Source organism: Xyrauchen texanus, chromosome 24 (assembly GCF_025860055.1).
Source record: "Xyrauchen texanus isolate HMW12.3.18 chromosome 24, RBS_HiC_50CHRs, whole genome shotgun sequence".
Classification (NCBI taxonomy): domain Eukaryota; kingdom Metazoa; phylum Chordata; class Actinopteri; order Cypriniformes; family Catostomidae; genus Xyrauchen; species Xyrauchen texanus.
Window position 1 is genome coordinate 32407897 of NC_068299.1, and position 21784 is coordinate 32429680.

Consider the following 21784-nt stretch of genomic DNA (forward strand, 5'->3'; position numbering starts at 1 on the left):
CTAATATAAAGTGTGACACGTCATTGATATACATATAGCAGTGTAAAGGGATTAAGGGATAGGAGGAGGCAAGAACTGGCTTGACGATATAAATAATAGTTTTAATATAAAACTGAACCAAAAGACACAAACACACAGATATGACAGACAGCTGCCCATAAATGCTCTCTCTACGTTGCACCACCGTCCGCAGTCGGGCTTTATCCCTCTCGGAGGCTTGATTAGCCTGATAAAAAGGGCTGGGTGTGTAGAATCACAACCTGGCCCTGCCCTCCGCCCTGTCACAAGCATGAAGTGTGCACTTTGCAAGTAATTTTTGCTATCAGTCCTGAGGCCTATCTCGTCTCCTCAGGCTATAGAAAATAGCGGTTTTGTGCAAATGGACAGCAAGAGAAAACCCCTGTTAAGTATTTGGGCGGAGGAGGAAAAAACTTGACACAACCAAGTTTTTGGGTGTGAAAGGATGAAAGCAGCAAGAGATTCTATTTTAATATCCAGACATATTTATTTGCTTAATTTCAGGCTGGCTGGTTCAGTGTTTCTGAACAAAATATAAATTTGATTGGATTTGCATTTTTGTAGGACTTCCTTTTATGTTGTGTTTGAGAATTAGCCATTTATAACATTAACATTTAGTGTTTTGGTAAAAATAAAACAATGTTATAACGTGGTATTTTTTATTATTCACCCAAGAGCAGGCACTGTTTTTATAATGTTCAGTTCTGTCTAGTCTATATGAGGTTCTTATTAAGAGCCCTGCTGCATACCTGTTTTCCAGAGCTCTTTGGCATTAAATCGCTTTTTAATTAAAATAGATTCATAATCAGGTTTTTCTATTTGCCATGGGTAATTAAAGCCCAAGGCAGAAGCTGTAATTATCAGTCTTTAATCATCACTTTCAAAATGAGTCTAGTGTTCTGCACATAGTTCATAGTCTGATGTCTGTCTGTATCAACATATTGAACTGATTGAGTGGTTTAATACCTTATTTTAGTGTTCATACACTGGCCTGGAGTGAATGTCTCTCACACAGGGGAACAAATAAAAGAATGACAGGGGGCGCCCTCTAGCTGTGATGTTTTTCCATTTTACACTCATATTTACTACCTATTACTCATAGAGAAGAATTAGTCTGTCTGTCTGTCACATTTCTCTTAGAAAGCTATTAAATAAAAACCAAAAGTTCCTGTAATAACCAGCTTAGAGGTAAAAGTTGGAGCGAGCGCAATGGAGGATGAATGCATATTCTAGTTTTTAAGACTGCATTTCCCCCCTTGATATTTACTCTACAAAAGCACAGGAAAGATATGGCCCATGTCACAAAAAGGAGAGCAAAGAGAAAAATGTGAGAGGTTTTCCATAATTTGCTAAAGAGGTTTTCTGTGTGTTCATGCCACCGGACATGAACACACAGAAAGGTAAAATTTCCCAGATTAGATAAAAGTACAAAATATAATAAGAGTAATATAATTATATATTATATATGTTTGAATGAGCTAGCTAGTGTAATCTACCGCCCTGATGAAAAAGGCATGTATAAAAATAATGTACAATATGAGTTAAACAATCATTATAATATCATGAAGATGCACAAAACATACACCATTATTTTTAATTACCCTCACCACAGCTAACTATATCAGCTACCAAACAAATTAGTTTCCTTGGCTTTGGCACGTACTAAACCCATTCCACCAGCACGGTTAGCAAACCATACTGAGAAATCCTGTCCGAAAACAGTTTGTAATCGTGCAGAACCTCAAGTGGAAATGCCACTGGAACAATTCTTCATGTGCTCAGAACCATTTGTTCCAATGTGGATCCCTTAGTGGTGTCTGAAGTATCTAATGATTTTAGTGATTATAGTAGTGACATCAGAAGCAATTTTTGTAATGTCTATAGCACATTGCCTCATTCACTTTCACTGTAAGTGCCTCACTGTAACCCAGATTTTTTATTTATTTATTTAAAGAATGGACGAGTCAAAAAATATTTTCTGTGGTAATCAACATTGTGCCTCAAATGCTGTCCATTGAGCTTAACTTATATGGAACCCGGAATATTCCTTTAAGACAAGGGTCATCTATGAAGGTAGATTTTAACAGAAAGGTTAAACTGCTTTCTCAGCACCAGGATATTTTTCATAAATGCCAGGTAAGGACAAGTTGAAATTTTTGTATTAGGGCAAGTTGTCCCATGCATTTTAACCTTATAAATGTATTCAATATTAATTACAATATTATAACTAGTTTAAGTAGATTTTAATTGTTTGGTTTACAGTTAATCCTTTAACATGAAGTCTAGATGTGCAAGGGATGCTATGAAAAGATTATGCTTTGATTAAGAAATGTGGTTAAATAATGGACTTTTAAAAACAAGTGCCTCCTGAAAACTGTGTTTAGACAAGAGAACATCAAGATAAGAGACCTGAGAGCACCTCTGAAGCAGTGTGTGTGGAAGCGTGCGCGAGTGTGCACACGCGTAATCCCTGTTTGCGCTCCGGTGGCTCACTCAGTTTGGGAGTCTCGCGGAAACCGAAGTAGGCTACCTCAGATCTTGATCCAGTGCGATGCCTAGCCAGTGGAGCGAAGCGCGCCGCGTTGCAACCGCCGCACATGTAAAAGTGCGCCACCGCGGGCGCGCAATTTTCATTCAGACAGAAGATACTCAGAGATACAGCATTATCTTCTGCTGCTTTCCACGCCACGTGGTGGACACTTGAAAAGGGCTGAAACGTGAACTTTGAATCAAACTCCAATCCTGGGAGTCATTTTGACGCGACCCACTCAAAAATGACATTATTCTGTACTCTATGTTTTAAAGGTTCGCAAAAATGAAGTCTGGCAAAAGCGTTTGTATCATCAACGTGGGTGGCACTAAATATGCTTTTCCAAAGGACGTAATCAAGGATTTCCCTCTGAGGAGAGTAAGTCGTCTCCACAGTTGCGCCTCGGAGAGAGAAGTGCTGGAAGTGTGTGATGATTATGATCGAGAGAGTAACGAGTTCTTCTTTGATAGACATTCGGAAGCGTTCGGCTTCATCATGCTTTACGTGAAGTACGGCAAACTGCGCTTCGTCCCGCATATGTGTGAGCTGTCGTTTTACAACGAGATGATTTACTGGGGTTTGGAAAGCTCTCATTTGGAGTTCTGCTGCCAGCGGAGACTTGACGATCGCATGTCCGAAACGTACACTCACTTTCCTGAGGAGGACCACAAAACGGACGAGAAATTTAGGACGACGGATCAGGCGTCAAGTCGGGTGGACGCAAAGCGGGACTCCAAGTGGCTGGAGCAGATGCGCAGGACTTTCGAGGAGCCCACCTCCTCTTTGGCCGCACAGATTTTGGCGTCCGTTTCGGTCATTTTTGTCATTGTGTCTATGGTAATGCTTTGCGCTAGCACTCTTCCTGACTGGAAAACTGCTGATAGCAACATAGTGGAACAGAACAGGTACTCTTTTGAGCATCCATCCGGGTATTTATGTCTTCTTTCTTGTCTAAACTTACTTTCCATTAACAAACTGCTTGGTGAGAAATGTCCACAGTAAAGAAATACCCTAGTAGGGGCAGTTCACACAAGACGCTTGGACGTAGAGCGGTGGAAGGGAATATAACTTATTGACCCCGTTTGTTAATAGAATAGTTCACCATAAATGTAAATGTTGTCATCATTTACTCTAAATCCATAGGAATTTATTTCTTCAGTGACAGGAAAGGAGAAGTTGCACAGAACACTGACATGCACAGAAGGGGGGCAGCAGGGGAGCAAGCCCCTGCACGAATCTAAAGGTGCCCTTTTGGTCGACCATAAAATGGGGAGACATTTTCATAATTACATTTAAATAGTTTAATTAAACAAAATGAAGATCTTGTAATAATCTCACATTAACAGTAATGTATTATTATGAGATTTCTTTGTAAATCGTGGGTGTATTAAAGAAAATTAAGCGGAGGTGCCTTCAAGAGCTACAGCAGATCGGTGGCAGATTCCAAACACACGTGATACTCCCCATGCCCTATACTCACTCCAAACTGCAGAGCCCTTGTAGAGGGTACTCTAAAGGAAACGTGGCATTACTGCATGAATGTACCCTTCCTTAACAGTCTTGTGGAAGGGCCCTCAGAGAAAAGATACATTTTCTCACTTTCGTTTTAGACAAGCTTGGGAGTGCCATCCCCTCCCGCAGGAGTGCCCTTCAAGGAAGCAAAAATGCAGTTTTGGATTCACCCCAGATCATGCCATTACCTCAGACAAGTAACAGGTCAGACAAAAAGTCCACCCCATGCATTATGTTATAAGTCCATCAAAAGAATAATACTCGATTGCTACTGCATTTCCGAAATAGTGTAGCACTAGTGTAGACAGATGTATTAATTAGAATGGGAGCGGTCACATTGCTTTCAGTGATAGAAAATAAATTCGTCTTTTAGCCTGTTTGGTTTTGTTGAAACTAATAAGCCATAGAAAATAAATTCGTCTTTTAGCCTGTTTGGTTTTGTTGAAACTAATAAGCCATTAGAGTAATTTTCAGAAAAATACCACGGTATTACCATTTTATTTGGATATGTAGTCAACCATGATAACCATTCAAAAACATGGTACCATCTTGACACCATCATTGTACCATGGATCCACGATATTATTAAAGGTCCTGTATATTTATAAATATTAATGACAGAATACAGTAAAATAACTATATAATTATTTTAAGAAAAGAAGAGAAATTAATATAAGAAGTATCAGTTTTGATGACAGGATGAAGTGAGGGAGCAGAGATGAGAATTGAAAAGAGTGATGAGACAGGGTAATACCATGGTAATGATTATTATATTAATTGATGATACTATCATGGTACTCCAAGGTACTTCATAAAAAATACAATGACTTTACCATGACACATATCATAAACATGGGGTAATCACAGATCATGTCTGAAAATAAATAAATAGTGTAAGTGTAATACCATGGAACTTTTGGTGTGAGAATAGGCTATTACTTGTGATAAAGGGAAAACAAATGAAAATGATATAAAACAAGGAAAAATGCTCAAACAGCAAATAAATTATTTAAGTATATATACTTACTACTCATTAAAAAAAACAGTGCCCTTTTACATTCTTCTGCCCCTGTCCCTGGTGCGGTCTGTGCACGTCACTGATGCAGCATGTCCAAGCTGCACTCTTCCATACAATGACAGTGGATGGGTGCTGTCAAGCTCACAAAATCAACATAAAAGTAGTTAAGTTTGTGTGAGGAACAACCTGAAATTGAAGTCATTATTAAGCAAAAGTCTTCATCTTTCTTGACAGCCGTGGTCACTATTCTCTTTTATTCTTTGGAAAAGAGCAGCTTGGACATTCTGCTTTGAATATTATTTTGTTTTCCACCAAAGAAAGAAAGTAATATGAGTTAGAACCACATGAGTGTAAGAAAATGACAGAATTTATTTTTGGATGAACTATTCCAGCGTTTTAAAAACGCAGCCAAATGCAACATTCCCTTATAAACGGAACCTTTAGGGCATGTTTACACACTCTTGCCTCCCGTCTGAGATATTTTTAATTTGTTTACTCAAAATGCTGGGTAGTAATGGAATGCAATGCCATCTGGATTAGGTTATCATTATTATTATTCTAATTTGAAATAAAAGTAGTGCAGATTGGTTCTTAATACACTCAGATTGATTAATCAAAACATGCAAAAAACAATAATAATAATTAAAAAAAGATTAAGTTGCAGAGGACATTTTTTGGATCAAGTGTATGGCACATGTCTTACATTTTTGTCTTTTATATTTCAGCATGAAACAGTCATAAACTTTCATAGAATTATACATTTATAGCCTACTGGAGCATCTCGAAGTTAAGGGCTCCTTGGTTTCCCCTGATTGTGAGAATTATTTATAAATGTCACATATATGAAAATTATCTCTCAAGGTAACTGTGTGTGTAGCTAAAAACTGTCACTCTCCAAGGATCTGAATGAATGTTGAGAGCCAACAGTTTAGGTCTGTAGATTGTACTTAGGAATTAATCATCTTGAGATATTAACAAGTTCTAAACAACAAAAGAATTCTGCTTGATGACAGTTATTTGGTTAAAATGAGTTTTCGCTAAAGAAAGCTCTGCCCATTCTGACCCCAGTAATGCCATTTTGAACAATCTTCCAAAATGAACAAATTTATGAAAAAATACAAATAAAAGCTAGCAAACCATTACCTACCTAGTGCTAATTTCCAAATATAAGTACAATGTTCTTGTGTTTAATATTCCTTTTAACCTCTGTGCTTGTCTGTTCCGTATTCATGACTGCCACGTGGACTGCTCTGAAGGTACTCGTACCTAAGGAGCAAACTTCCATACTGTGTGTATGTGTGTAATAATTTAACATGGTATATGTTGCCGAAAGATCAGGATTGTTATTCATGCAAAAACAATATGAGTGATTATGTATTTGAAGAGAGCTTTCAACCTAAACCAGTCTCCATTCATCCTCCGCTAATGCATTCATTCCAGTTCTGACTTGTCTGAGGCAAAAGCATAGGAAACCTTGTCGCATATAAACTGGAGTTCCACTTCACTTGATGTTAACACATTTTACGCATCTATTTTAGGATTTGAAACAGAGGAATAGAAGTAGGCTGCACCAGTCATTTTGGTGTAACACATGTTGACAGTGTCTGATGTTTTTCAAAATGGAAAAAAACATCAGTATTATTCATTTATAAAACAGCTTTCTCTTTCTCAGAGAAACAAAAGGAAATAAATAATCATTATTATCTTTTACCAGATCTTTGCTTCACCAGTCCTTTTTGGTATACTCAGTACACAGATTTACTGGAAAAAAAAGTATGATATAACCTCAGACAATTTGCTTGATGCGATAACATCTAAACAACATCTGGTTCTTTTCTAATCAGTATAATATATATACCAACAATCATGCCACGCTCCAAATCACTGAGGTCAATTGTTTCCCCATTCTGATGGTTGATGTGAACATTAACTGAAGAGCCTGACCCATATCTGCATGACTTTCTCACACAACAATCTCTAGAATTTACTCATAATGGTGCCAAAAACAAAAAACATCCAGTAAGCAGCAGTTCTGTGAACAGAAATGTCTTGTTGATGTGAGATGTCAACAGAGAATGACCAGACTGGTTTGAACTGATAAAGTCAACAGTAACTCAGATAACCGCTCTGTACTATTGTGGTGAGAAAAATATAATCTCAGAACGCTATTCAGAGATGCGGGTTAGCACTGTTTGGCAGCACGAGGAGGACCTACACAATATTAGGCAGGTGGTTTTAATGTTGTGGTTGATCAGTATACATATCATTTTTAAGGGTCAAAATCAAGGTAGCAATTGCACATTAGAAATTTGTTTCTGTGCAATCCCATATCAATACTGTCTATTGATTTCAGAATCATATTTGGAATGATATATATGAAAAAAATAGGACAAAATTATGGCTCTGAACTGGAATGAATTGCTTTTATGTTTTTTTGTTTGTTTGTTGGTTTGTTTGTTTTTTGCCAACCCTCTAAGACCCAGCAACCCTTTAAACAAAATTCCAAAACAAGTAAAAACAGTAAGCATTAACATAAGTCATGAGTTTACCGCAGTATACTGAAACAGAATGTTATTAATTTGAGCTCTTTTTCATTTTAATAATGATTATTGGCATTCTGGCAAGATGCTCCATTACATTTTCCTGACTGTCTTAAGCCTTCATTAGACTCAGAACTGGAATACAATACTGTGATCAACACAGTGCATTACTTTGCAAACATTGCAATAGAGAAAGTGTTGCCAGGCCTTACGGGATTTCAACTGGTTTAGAATTCACATGGTAAAAACATATCTTCCCTCTGCAATTATGTCAAGTAAATATTTAGTCTGTAATTAGTAAATGGTTATTTGGACCACAAGTCGATGAAGACGTCATCTTTAATTCAAAGCCACTGTTAAAGTTCATCCCTGATCCTAATCCTACATTCTGTATTCAGCACTCATTCTTACATTGAGTGCTGGCTTTTGGTTGACCTTACTATTTGTTGCCTTGTCTATTTAAAGGGTCTTTGTGTGTGAGTATCTAAAGCAACACATTAAAGCACTCAGAATCTTAGCAAATTGCAAGATAAATCTCGGTAAAAGCTTTAAAATGGCTTTGAATTATCACAAAATGATGAAAATTCAGCTAGTTAAATGCTAATTTGTGTAATGAGCCCACTCTCTTTGAACCGAATCAACGTGTTTCTCTTCAAATTAGTCTTCTTTCTCTCTCAGACTCTCTTTGTTTTCTTTCCCTATCAATGTACACCTGTCCAGGATCATCGAGGCGGTGTGCATCGGCTGGTTCACGGCAGAGTGCATTGTGCGCTTCATTGTTTCCAGAGACAAGTGCGAGTTTGTGCGACGTCCACTAAACATCATAGATCTTCTGGCCATTACACCCTATTACATCTCCGTTACCATGACTGTTCTCACGGGAGAGAACTCTCAGCTGCAGAGGGCTGGCGTGACATTACGTGTGCTGCGCATGATGCGAATTTTTTGGGTCATCAAGTTAGCACGGCATTTCCTTGGCCTTCAGACTTTGGGGCTGACATTGAGGCGCTGTTACCGTGAAATGGTCATGCTTTTAGTCTTCATTTGCGTGGCCATGTCCATATTTGGGGCGTTGGCGCAACTTCTTGAGCATGGTCTGGATCTGCAGTCTGGGAACGATGAATACGCTAGCATTCCTGCTGCCTGCTGGTGGGTTATTATCTCCATGACGACTGTCGGCTATGGAGACATGTACCCCATCACTGTGCCGGGACGTGTGCTTGGTGGCATGTGCGTTGTCAGTGGTATAGTGCTGCTGGCTCTTCCAATCACGTTCATTTATCACAGCTTTGTGCAGTGCTACCATGAACTTAAATTCCGTTCAGCTCGCTGCACCAGAAGCCTCTCTGCTGAGTTTCTCAACTGACTCCCTCCCTAGGTTTGACTATCACAAATAATGTGACTCTCTGCTGTCCAATCTCCACTTTCTGTTAGAGAAACCAAACCCAATATATTTGTGTGGTGACATCTCCCGAGGCAATTCCATCAGATATTTTCATCTCCAGAACAGGTTTCCTCGATGCTGCTGAGTTTCAGTGCTTTATCTGTTACTCAAGGGGCTGAGGAGGCTGCCTTGGTGATGGTGGCATCGAGGCCAGATATATTTGAAAGGTACACACTGCCAGAGGGCAGCTTTCAAATGTCAATCAGAGGCCTTAAAAAGACTCCAACATCCTTGCACTTTAGATATTCGAACTGCTCTATCCATGTGGCATCCCGCCAGAAGGAATTAGCTTCTGAATGCTTCTTAGACAGCCTACAGGGTTGGCAGGCACATAGGAGAGAAATAATTCAATCATTTGTCACCCAGGAACCTCTCTTTGATGATGCCTTCATTCATTATATGCAATGAAGTTTTAAAGCAGCACCATTTCCCCCAGCATTTAAAATATTGAGGGCAACAAAACCTACTTTTTAGAAAGCTATAATTAATGAGATCAAAAACACAGATGACTGACAATAGATTAATAAAACAAAAGATTTCAATCCATCTTTTCCAGTTACTGAGTACTCTTTCCAGGCTAAATTGTCATGTAGAGCTCAATTTGGTGTGACAGCAAGCCTCTAGAGATAGTCAGAGAGAACGAGCAGAATACAGCGAGAGAAAGACAAAGAGAGAATTATAGGCATGGAATGAGAGCTGTGTGGGCAGCTATGTAGCGTACGTAGAGTGGAACATAACAGGCCATGGAGAGAGAGTGCTGTCATGGAGAGTTGGTGTTTTGGATGGCACCACGCAGAGCACGTAGAGTTCTTCCAGAATCAGCTACCTGTGAAGGTTCTCTACTGGCTTGCCTTTTTTAAGATTGAGGAAGGTGAAGCCTTGAGGCTTGTGCACATCTTCACATAAAGTTCTCTGTAAGTCCATGAAAATTTCGGGAGATCTTTCGGGACACAATGACCTCAAGGCCCTCTCTCCTCCAATGGAGTCACCCATAACACCCACTTCTCCCCGACTCACTGCTGTCTCTATGTTGTTGTGGCTCTAATGTTCCTTAACACTCTTAGACAGACACCAGGCAATGTGTTTGCTTTTATGTTTCCACATTTCTCCAAAGTTTGTGAGAATGATTATCATGGGAGGGCATCTGCTGGAGAAAATGCAAAAAATGGGCTCAAATATTGTTGAGCTTCTATTTAAACTCTAGGAAAAACAAATCTTTAAATTCAAAATGAAGTTAAAATTGACACTATTTACCTTTTTAATGAACGTGTCCTGTTCCAACTTCAAACTGCACAGAGTGTAAATGTATTAGTTATTCCAGTGTCCATTCATTCACCTCATATTCAATCCATGATATATCTCATGACAAATCCTAATAATAGTACGATATGGCGAAATAGTAAGAAAACGTTTGAATTTTACTCCCATAGAAGAAAATTCTGAACCAACGAACGATCTTATAACGATTTTTCTTAAGTTGAACTCCTTACCCAAACCCTAAACCTAGCCATGATTTTTGTAGGAAAATAAGTCTTGTTTACCACAGAGAAAAGAAAAAACGAGCATTTGGAACAAGACAATGAAAGTGTATACAGGATATTGCCATACATCAGTCATTTGTAATGATTATATAAATATTGAATTGTAACAAAACTTCACAGCCATTTTCTTTCTTAAAATAAAGTGTTGGATAGGAGGCTACCTAAAATTTGGTGGTTGTAAATTGTATCGATTTTAAATTCTGTTTATTGATTGGTTGGTCTCTATGAGAATAAAAGTTGTACCTTTTCACATGAGCCAAATGCGATGTCTTACAATTTTGCAGTCTCGTACATATTATCATGAGATTATGTTGCAAAAATAAGGACTATGGTATGAGAAACATATTAATTTCAAGCATTGCAAAACTTTCAGAACTCTGTTAACTTTGTTTCTAGTATTTTAATTATATTTTATTTATTTATTTGGAACATTTTCCAGTTCTTGCAGTTCATGCTTTTTCTTCAAGTGTAATAAAGTGGCTCCATTGTATCACTTTTGTCAGGTTTTAGCCTTTTTCTTTACATCCATCTCTATATTATTTATTATTATTATTATTATATTAGATATTTAAGGGCATATATTCAGGTGTGTTTCAGGATATGACTGTTCAATTGAGCTGAAAATTGTAAAATATTGTATTATTTAATTTCAATTTCTCAGTGGGACAGAGGGCAAAAACCATCATTTATGTAATATTTGGTTTGATTTGTAAGGATGTGTTTTTTAAAGTGTTTAAAATGTCCTTTTCCTGTTCATTGTTTTTTTGTTTTGTTTTTTCCACTAACAACAACAAAAAAAAAGGCTGGATATGAGATTGACAGAACTTTAGATAAATATGTTTGTTGGATTTAGTTATTTTTACAAACTTGTCTTTATTCTTTTACCAAATTTCTAACCTGAGACCAAACTTTTAAATTGTAACGTTTCCTAGAGTTTTCCTGCTATAGCCACCAAACTTCTAGCCTGTTCTGACTCAGGTTCCTTTCTAACCGATCACACAGACAATTTTGTTCTGTAACAAACTGTAATTCTCACTGTAATTGCTCCTAACTCTCTCTTTCTATCTCTCTCTCTCTCTCTCTCTCTCTCTCTCGTATTTTAAATTGTCAAGCAAAGATTTGTCAGACAAAAAGCTAAGTCTTTCTAGAATCTTCAAACTTTCCTCTTTGTAATATTTAAACAATGAGGAACAATGTTTTCTGTCACTTTTTCAAACACTTGTAGACACAATAGAAATAAGCCTAGAGCCACAAACGTTTTCCTTTTCATAATAGACCTTTTTCACAGACTGTAATGGTGCATTTCCACCTTATCTATCATTATAAATCTCGCAATGTTTTTTTATATATTATACCTTTTTTAAATTGTTAGTGTAAGTTTGTTGCAGTATTATTTGTGTTATATTACTCTGGAGTAAAAAAGGAAACTAATTACCACAGCTGTGAGGGGGTTTCGATTACAGCGATCCCATTTTACTCTCTTAATCCACCACATTTTTTTATTTTTGTCTTGGAGCAAATAGGTAAGTGAAACTAATATTTGCTGTGAGTATGACATTTAAATTCACCACTGTCGAAGTTTACCCTGCAAAAGTTTACTTCCACGTTCCAAAACCATGAGTGTGAAAAAGGTCTTTAATTCCCTCTAGTCCAAGGTGACTGTCTTCTCTGTAATTACCACATTCTAACTCATCATCATCTTTATTCACATTCTCCACAGTGATGTGTTCATATAAACCATCAGCCACTGATTGCAGCACATTCCTTTGTGAATTTATTATCAGAAGTTTGTGTGATTGCAAAAAGATGTGTTCCAATTTGGGTTACAGGATGCAAAATGTGTCAGACCATAATGTGCCAAAACTTCCCTCTTTATTAATTAAACCGCCTGAAGCGATTATGCCGCGAGGTGTTTTCGAGATCACTTTAGAATACTGAGATGGAACAAAATCCCTCGACACACACATACAACACAACAACACCCATAAATTAATACAAATGTGAAAAAAAGTTAAATCCTTGAAATTAATTGCAGATTGCATTTGTAGGCTGCCAGTTGGTTCTATCTCAATAGATTTTTACCACTGGCTCTCTGTTGCCTGCTTTATTAACCATGCTGAACTTGAGGTATCCTACTTATCATCTTTCAAACCAATAGGTCTTGTTTGTATGGCCAATTTGTTGATGGGACTTGATGTATTTTGAATTGTGAGACAGCAGGGGACTTGTAATTTACATTTTATGATGAAAACGGATTGTTGAATATTCTCATCGGGCACTGTTCACTTTTACATGACACTTGATAAACACTGTGTTAGCAAAAACACTCACCTTGGACATGTTTTTGAATATGTTTACTGTAATAATTTTTAATCGTATTATTTGTTTCATTGATTTATTGGTAGAACTAGCATTTAACACAAAGCATTCTGATATTTAACAACTTAAAAACAAATTAACAAAGCGTTTTAACAAATTGTGTGCATTATGATCATATTTATAAACATTATGAATATGATATGACAGCTTGGGCTTGTCACAGATGGCTTGAGCTTTTTGTAGGGCTGTTTTAAAACCCAATGTTTAGAGTGTAAGCTGGTAAATTGTTTGAAATTATGCTGTAAAATGGAAATAAAACAGTTAATTATTTTCCCCCCTTTTTTCTGCAATGATTTGTATGTATGTTGTAAGCTTTCAATGTATTTTTTAAATAGAAAGTCTATTTTAAATTAACTATATGCCGCTGTATTAGCTAAAGCAGGTCTTGCATACATTCATGAAAACTGGACATTAATAAATTCAATATGAAGAAATGTTTTGTGGTTTGTTTATGTTTTTTCAGTCATCAAAATAAAATTTTACATAAGCTCCATGTGCTTAAGTTACGTAAACCTAAATCCTTTGTCATACTGGGAGCATTTTTGTTAACAATGTTGGATGAAAAAAGTTTGGAAGTTGCCTCTAGTGGTATATAGCATAGATTAAAAAAAGTATGACATTTAAATTATTAAATAGATACCCAGCAAAAACATATATATGTAACAAGATATAGAGACATACTGTACTTTTGGGTAATGCTCCAAATTTACACTACATTTGGGACTGTCAAGTCAACATTTGATGTAGATTTTGCACTGGTCTTTAAGGATGTACTATTTACTTTTTAGGTCAATACAGTAAGTTTTCTAAATCCAAAGGGAATGAGTATTTTGAGCCTTGTCCTCTTTGTAAAATTTTATTATATTTTATCCTGCTTATAGCTGTTTTTGAGTAATAGATACTACGAAATGTAAATAACTTTGTAAAAATATATTAAAAAAACATGTTAGATGAACTATATTCCCCCAAATGTTGTCACATCTAGTCTAACAGAGCTGTCTGAAAGAACAATTTCACATCGAACAATGCTACTGATTTGCGAGTTTCCAGCATGCATTTCAACATTAATAAATTATGCAGTTAGTGTTATAGGCTTATTTTTGTTGACTTAATTTATGCTGTTATTCTTGTCATCTTTTAACTTAACCTCTTGCAAGCCTGCATACACATGCCTGGATGTTGTATTTTGGATTTGTTATAGGCAATGCATAATTTAAATTAATTTAAACCTGCTGATCTCAGTTCAGAACTCCCTGGGCTGTCAGTAAATGGTTACATTTTCAACGTACCGAGTCATGTGACAAAACAACATGCCGCTGATCTCAGCAGTGTTTGTCTTACATCTGGTAAGTAACCTAATTAAGTATTTACACTGAAACCTGTTTGAGTCAAAAGACTGCTGTAGAGTTAAGTTTCATCTGATATGCCATTTTGTTTAATTTTAGCGACTTATTGTAAAATGTCACTGTGCTGAACACAATGTACAAATATTGTGTACTTTAGCACTATTCCTTCTTTAGATATCCTATATTTACTATGCATTATCACACTGAGAATCAAGGGGTTGATCCAAAAGCTGAAAAATTTTGCTTTATCAGAGGCTTTCTATGGAGTTATCTATGGAAATTTATGCATTTTGAACTGTTCTGAGACCAGTGCAGACAGACAGCACACTGGAAGTTAAATCATTCATTCAATTGGGAGGAAGGGAGTATCCTTTAGCTTTCCTAAGCAGACAAGTGCATTTACTCCTAACATCCGACCAAAAGTTCAGTTTGAGGCTGCAGATGATGTTTTGAGCACTCAACATGTTTGGGACAATGGTAATCAGTAATTAGATTCAAAATTCATAATGCTAAATTTTATCTGAATATGGTTGCCACTGATTGGACGATACTGGCCAATACTTTTTATTAGAATTAATTATGCTAATTACTGGCTTGTAAAATGCTTTAGCACTGGCTATTTTTGTCTGTCAGAGCAAATTAAGATTTTGAGATTTCTTTTTACATAAATAAAACTTTCCTGGCTAACCAAAAATAAATAAATAAATAAAATAAAATAAATAAATAACCTTAAAATATATATTCTGGGAACGTTCCAGGAACACAAACTAATGTTCCCAGAATGTTATAGGAGCCAAAAATTGTTAGCTGGGGAATTTTACAACTTCGATGACATGACGATGTCATGTCTAAAAACCCTACCCTAAAATGACTGTAAAATTGACAATTAAAACAACTTAGCTCAAATAATACATGAGTTTTAACAGAAGAATCAATGTTACTGCATTTATAAAATTATAAGCTGCACATTTCTGCCTTTAAACCCTCAAAAATTGGCCTCATTAACTTGAAAGTGCCTCATTACAAAGTAGGAACGATTCGAAATACATTTTTGTGTTAATCAAAATTATGCCACAAATGCTAACAATTAAGCTTAACTTGGATTGAAACAGGAATATTCAATGAATAAAGAGTACATAAAATACCAAAGCTGAACGGTAGTTTGACCTTTTTAATCAGGCAAGAAGCGGTGTTCTAAGTCTATGTAATTTCCGCCGGCAGTAGGGTCCTCTCGTTCCTTTTAGCCGGTGGTGGACGTGCAGCTTGTATCCGCTGTAACTCAGTTCTCTCATTAACCATGTACTATAAAGTCAGCGGAGTCACCGGAAAATTAACGGGAACTACCGCAGCGTCCGCCTGCAGCCCGCAGGTAGTGAACTATTCCGTTGTTTTATTTAATGAAGCGATTTTTCACGGATGACCTTCACAGGAAGAGCCATTCACTGTCATTGCGCAATTCTGTCCGTTTACTGTGCTGATAAACATACTCATGTGCTACTATCAGGGTTGCATTCTTATTAAAATAATAGAGGTTACGGTTTCTCGCAACGTAAGTGAAAACAGACTGCAGCCAAGACGTCCTGGGCAGGATTTGGTAGTTTCTTGTCTCATAGTCATAACTGCTTGTTGACTGCCAGAAAGACAGTGCTGTGGCTATTCTAAACTCTTGAAAGGGAGCTGAACAATCGAATATAAGCAGAACATAATTTATTTGTGAAACTCAAAGAAATAAATTATATTTTGTGACTTAATATGAGATTAATAAGATTGACTCCAGTAATAGCAGGTCACCCACTGAGGGGGGCCACCATGTTGATATCACATGACCAGATCATAATAAAGCAGTTTAATGGCCTTGATTTGACATTTAGGCCCTCAGCCTTCCACCATGACTTTTCCATGTTCAATATTCATGTTAATTAAGTGCACGTGCAACTACAGTATTGTAAAGTGTTACAATGCCAAAGACAGAATGCCTCTATAGCTCTCCTTTTATTGTTTATGTTCTGACAGGGGCTGAAGCCCACAGTGCCCTCTCAACCCCCTCCCATGATTTTTGCCTCACCAACCAAGGTGGTTTCAGAAGCAGGTCCAACAGTAAACTACTTGGGAATAAACAAAGTCCCTGAGCTGCAGAAGATCTTCCAGGTATTATACTAAATTAAGGCTGCAATCACAATCCTTAATGATGATTAATAGAAGTTACATTAAATACTTATTTGTTAAACATGATGCCATTTTCTTTATGAACACTACACATCCAAAACAAGCTGAGAACTGTTAAGCTGAATTACTTTATTGATGTTTTATACATCTGTAAATCCTTCACTTTGGCCTTCTGAGAAGAAGACAGAAATAATTGATAAAAGTTTTTTTTTTTTTTTTAAATCGAGCAATGTGAGAATATTGGAACTCTCCTATTATAATGACTGAAGCTGTCACTCACTGCAGGTTTACACTTTTTGAGTCCGGCATATTTCAAGCAAACTCTGCAATGCAAGTTAGATCATAATCTAATTTAAGCATCTCTGATTCGCCATTGCTCGACAGAAATGTCGAGGATTGGATAGAACTAGGAATGAGCACTTTGTTAGAATTTTGTAATCGAGTGTTCTAACCCATAAAAAACGAGTTACTCATAAATAAATATTTTGATAATCGATTAATCGAGCCATTAAATAGAACGATTATTCGACTGTTCTGCAATTATTGCAAGATGATTCATTAGCTCGTAACCAATTATTCAAATTGTGTCCCAATTTAAATAGTGTTAAACATGCTTACTAACAGTAAAGAGGACAAAATCATGTTTTAAAAATACCTCTAAATGACATCCACTGAATTAAAGGAAAAAAAAAAAAAGTTTAATTCAGTAAGGAAATTCACTGCAAAAAAATCCTTAAAACAAGATACATTTACTTCAGAAGCAACATATAAGATATTTAGACTTGCTTTAAGAGAATGTATCTTAAATAATACAGTAAGTGTATTTCTTCACTTGTTCATACATCTGCGAGTGCAGTAAAGACAAAATATACTTCTATTCAAGATCTATTCTCTAAAAGCAAGTCTAAATATCTTATATGCTGCTTCTCATGTGAACATTTTTAAAAGGATTTTTAGATATTTTCAAATATTTAAATTTTTATTATTATCAGATAACAATTTTCTTTTCTGCAGTATAGCTGCTAAAGATTATGTATTTTTCTTTAAAAGAGTTTTAGATATTTATATTGGAAAACAAGCCAAAACAAATCAAAAACGTATTTTGTTGCAGTGTATAAATGGGCGAAGTCTAGCTCTCACCTATTGTGTTCACTTCGATCCATCTTTAACAAATTTCTATTCTTAATAAAGCTGCGTATTGCAGATTTTCTTTATGATAAGAAACATACAGTGACACATATATTATGATTTAATACATCGCAAGCCATCACGTTATAATCTAGCTGCAGCAACATCAGGGACGAGTGTATGAGAGTGGAATGAGCGCCAGAGTGTACATCAGCCGGGTGGAGTATCAATCTCTACCCCTTAGATCGGGTCACTTCACACGTGACACATAGAAGCGCCAATGACCTGCTTCCTTATTATTTGAAATTTAAAAAGGATGCATTAAAGATTTAACGCCAGGGTGTTTCCTTTAAAGATACTATGACATGCAAGTTTTGCTTAAGCAGAACAGCAGCTTCGGCTCTGGTTTATTTCACAATGAGAGTGCTTTTGTGTTAACTTATTTTGTATTTTTGTATAATTCCCACATGCTTCACGATTTACATCATCTGAAGCTGAAGAAATTATAATTTTTTCTTTTATATTACAATGACGCACACGATTTGGTTTGTCCATTTTTTTTAATCTTGACATAAACGTTTTTTCGTGATCCATCTCCTTGACCTGGAGAAGCCTACCGTTGCGATAAACGGAAGAGATATGTGATGCAATCCTGCTCCTCTGACATTGCAATACTGAATGACATCTCTGGAATGATTCTGCAGTGATTTACACTTAAGTAGTGATCACAAGAAAACAAGACCGAAGAAAAGTGGTAAACCATGCTCAATATGGGCTTCTGTAACAAGGCTTTGCTTTTTTTTACTAAATTATGTGATCTGTTACAGAAAGCTGATGGAGCACCGGTTCACCTGAAGCGTGGAGTCATGGACAAAATGCTGTATAGGACCACAATGGGCTTGACGATTGGTGGCACTCTCTACTGTTTAATGGCCCTGTATGTCGCTACCCAGCCCAGGAAACCGCAGTAACCTGCTCAATCTGTGCCTGCATAATACAAAAATGCAAAATTGATCTTGAGTAGGACTGATGACATGGATTGTCATTCTGCCCTCAAAGACAGTCACACAATCACTTGATTACTTCAATGCTATTTCACTTACATACATCCGCCCTTATTTATAACTGCAATATTTTGTGTCACCAGTCCCCACTGATTTTAAAAGTTCATCAATTCTAACTGTCATTTTACCAGTCTGAGAACAAACCAAAATTCTGATGAGCTTGCTGGGTATGATGGGCTCGTCATTGCGTGTGTACATTCACAAGTGTTGATTTTGATTTCACCAAACCATTGTTTTATTCTCTCCTATGGACGTCTAACTGGTCCCTCTAAAATGGCTTGTGAGCAGTAATTTACCTTAATGGTCTCATTTTTAACATCTTTGGAGTTGAACTCGCATTTAACTCGAACAATCCACAGCAGGGTTTGGTTTTGCTTTTGGTCCTATTTTCACGCTCATCGTGACTAGCACACACTGCTCAGATATACTGATATACTGTATATGCATTCCCTCATAACTTTTGAGAAATGACAGTGAACTATTACAGCTTGGCCTTCTGTAAATTAAGTCCTTGTCATTTGTATTTGGGAGAATAAATGTATTTTGTTTGTAAAAAGTGGAAAAAATACCAGTGAAATTTCCTTGTCTTTCTTCTGTTTTGACCTGTTATTACTGTGTTTTCCATATATCAGTCAAGAGTAAACAACATCCTGTGGTCTTGGGTTCAGTGTCGCCACACAGGAAATGAGTCTGATGGGACTGGGCATATTAGTGGTAATGAAAACATAAAAGCATTTCAAAAGCGATGATTTATTGATATTAGATTAGGTTCTTGGATATAATATTATCAGTCGCATTTAGACGCATGTTTGTGAAGGGAGTGGAGTATTAACATTCTGTTGATGCTTGACATTTGATAGGGATGTGTCTTATGACACAGTGCTTACATAATGCTGACAATTGATTTGTGTTTTAGAGTGTGGAATTGGCTTTTGTCTTGGACTCGTCCTCATTGTTGATATTTCTTAATCGGATTGCTTTCAACCCTTAGTACTAAGCATCTGCAATTATTTCCATCCAAAGCGTTTAGCAAACAGATTTATTTACATTACATGTATGCATTTGCCAGGTAATTTTAGTGACAGTACATTTGTAACGGTAAGGTGGGCAAGGAGGAGGTGGGAACTGGCTGAACTTTCAGCTTAATTTTTAAAAACATTAAATGAGCTTGAATCAACTTAAACACATAGAGACACAGTGGCCGCATGTGGCTCTTTCTGTCTCCTGAACTAGCGCACATTCAATGTACATTTTATCAGTTATTGCTTTCCCTGGGAATCAAACACAAGAGTTTGGTGTTACTAATGCCATGCTCTACCAGATAAACTCTTCGAATGCTTTGTACATAAATTCAGCCTCTTTGTTTTCCAATTTAGTTTTTGTACTTGTCAATTTAAATGTTAAAATGAAATATTTCAGATGCAATAAATGCAAGTTTAAAGTTGGAAAATCAGCTTCTGACTTTATAGAATGTTCTGAATCAAAATGTTACCATTAATGGTGAGACATCATAATATTTGCATACTGGGTTATTGTTATTTGTGCAATTGCTTTTGTCTTTTTTTTGCATAATGTATGTTTAGCAAAAAATGGCTAAATTTACACTGCTCAGTAACTGTGTTGATAATGCATGCAGAGTGTCATGACAACAGCAAAGCATTTCTGATGCAACATTTAAAACCTAAACTAAACAAACCCAAAATTTTTATTCTGTTATTTTCTCACATGTCACTGTAAACCCATATGTCTTTCTTCTGTGATAAGTGACTTCGGTCTGAGAAGTTTGAAAAAGGACAAAACCACCGATAAATTAAGCTGTATGACTCATTATGGTATATAGTGCAAATTCCAAGTCTTCTGAAGCCATACGATCACTTTGTGCCCTGAGGGAACACCTGTCTCTTCAGTGTGAAGAAAAGAATGCAATTTAAACCATTATTCACTCTAAATTATGTAATTAACACAAAAAAGGACAGCATTTGCTGCATTATGTTAATTACCACAAACATTTATTTTGGAAAAAAGGCAAAAATCTTGAAGTGAATGGGGCCAATCTGTTAATGTTAAAATACTGTTTCAAAATGATAACAACAAGACAAACAATATGCTATTAAAACATTTGTTGTGTGATAAAATTGCTTAAAAACCTTTTTTCTGTAAAAAATTTTCTGGCAATTTTACAACTTGCTTGCCATGATGACTTGGCATTGTACTAAATCTAATCCTGAAAATAAATTTGCAGCTTAAATAATGCATGTGTTTAAACAGAATTAAAGTGCTTCTGTAATAATATAAGCTTCACAATTCTGTTTTTAAACCCTCCAAATATTATTATTTTTATTTAATTTTTTTGTGGTAATCAGCATTATGCTACAACATATTGAACCCATAATATTCATTTAAATCAAATATGGCAGCAACGTCAGTAACATCAAATCTCATAAGTTCTCATTTTATTTTTTATCCCTTTTCTTGATTGACAGAACAGTCGCTATTCCCTGTCATTATGCTGAATAAAAGGTACAAAAAATTACCTGTTGTGTTCCATGGAAGAAAACTGTACCTGTTTGGAGCGACATTACTGTGAGTAAATAATGTCAGAAATTCCGTTATTGTCTGAACTTCTAATAAAATACATTTTGTTTTGTTCTGCAAGCACTGGTATTTCCTTCAGGAAATGCAAAGTCAAGTCAAGTCAATTTTATTTGTATAACGCCTTTCACAACACACATCGTTTCAAAGTAGCTTTACAGAATATCAGCATTAACAGACGATAAAACTGTAATGTCTATAAAGTCGATTAATCATCATTGTGTAATTTAGATAAAATACGATTTTTAATAGTGTTTAAAAATAATTAAATGATAATTGTATTAATAACCCCAGTGAGCAAGCTGTAGGCGACTGTGGCAAGGAACACAAAACTCCATAAGATGTAGATTAATGGAGAAAAATAACCTTGGGAGAAACCAGACTCACTGTGGGGGCCAGTTCCCCACTGAAAACATTATGAATGTAATGTAAATAGTAATTATGTATAGGTAAAATCATGGTTTAAAATTCTTAAACTAATTGTTAAGGGTCAGTGATTAAACATC

General features: G+C 36.2%; 2 protein-coding genes across 2 annotated transcripts; both read left to right on the top strand.

Moving 5' to 3' along the window:
- The first annotated feature begins 2502 nt into the window (after nt 1–2502).
- Nucleotides 2503–13383, top strand: LOC127618216 (potassium voltage-gated channel subfamily G member 3-like). The gene is made up of 2 exons (XM_052090548.1): nt 2503–3477; nt 8339–13383. Exons 1-2 carry the CDS (start codon nt 2834–2836, stop codon nt 8982–8984), a joined length of 1290 nt encoding a protein of 429 aa, XP_051946508.1. The 5' UTR covers nt 2503–2833; the 3' UTR covers nt 8985–13383.
- Nucleotides 13384–15559: 2176 nt separating this feature from the next.
- On the top strand, nt 15560–21192 carry LOC127618228 (cytochrome c oxidase subunit 7A-related protein, mitochondrial-like). Its single transcript, XM_052090572.1, has 3 exons — nt 15560–15697; nt 16342–16476; nt 18450–21192. Exons 1-3 carry the CDS (start codon nt 15626–15628, stop codon nt 18591–18593), a joined length of 351 nt encoding a protein of 116 aa, XP_051946532.1. The 5' UTR covers nt 15560–15625; the 3' UTR covers nt 18594–21192.
- Nucleotides 21193–21784: the final 592 nt, after the last annotated feature.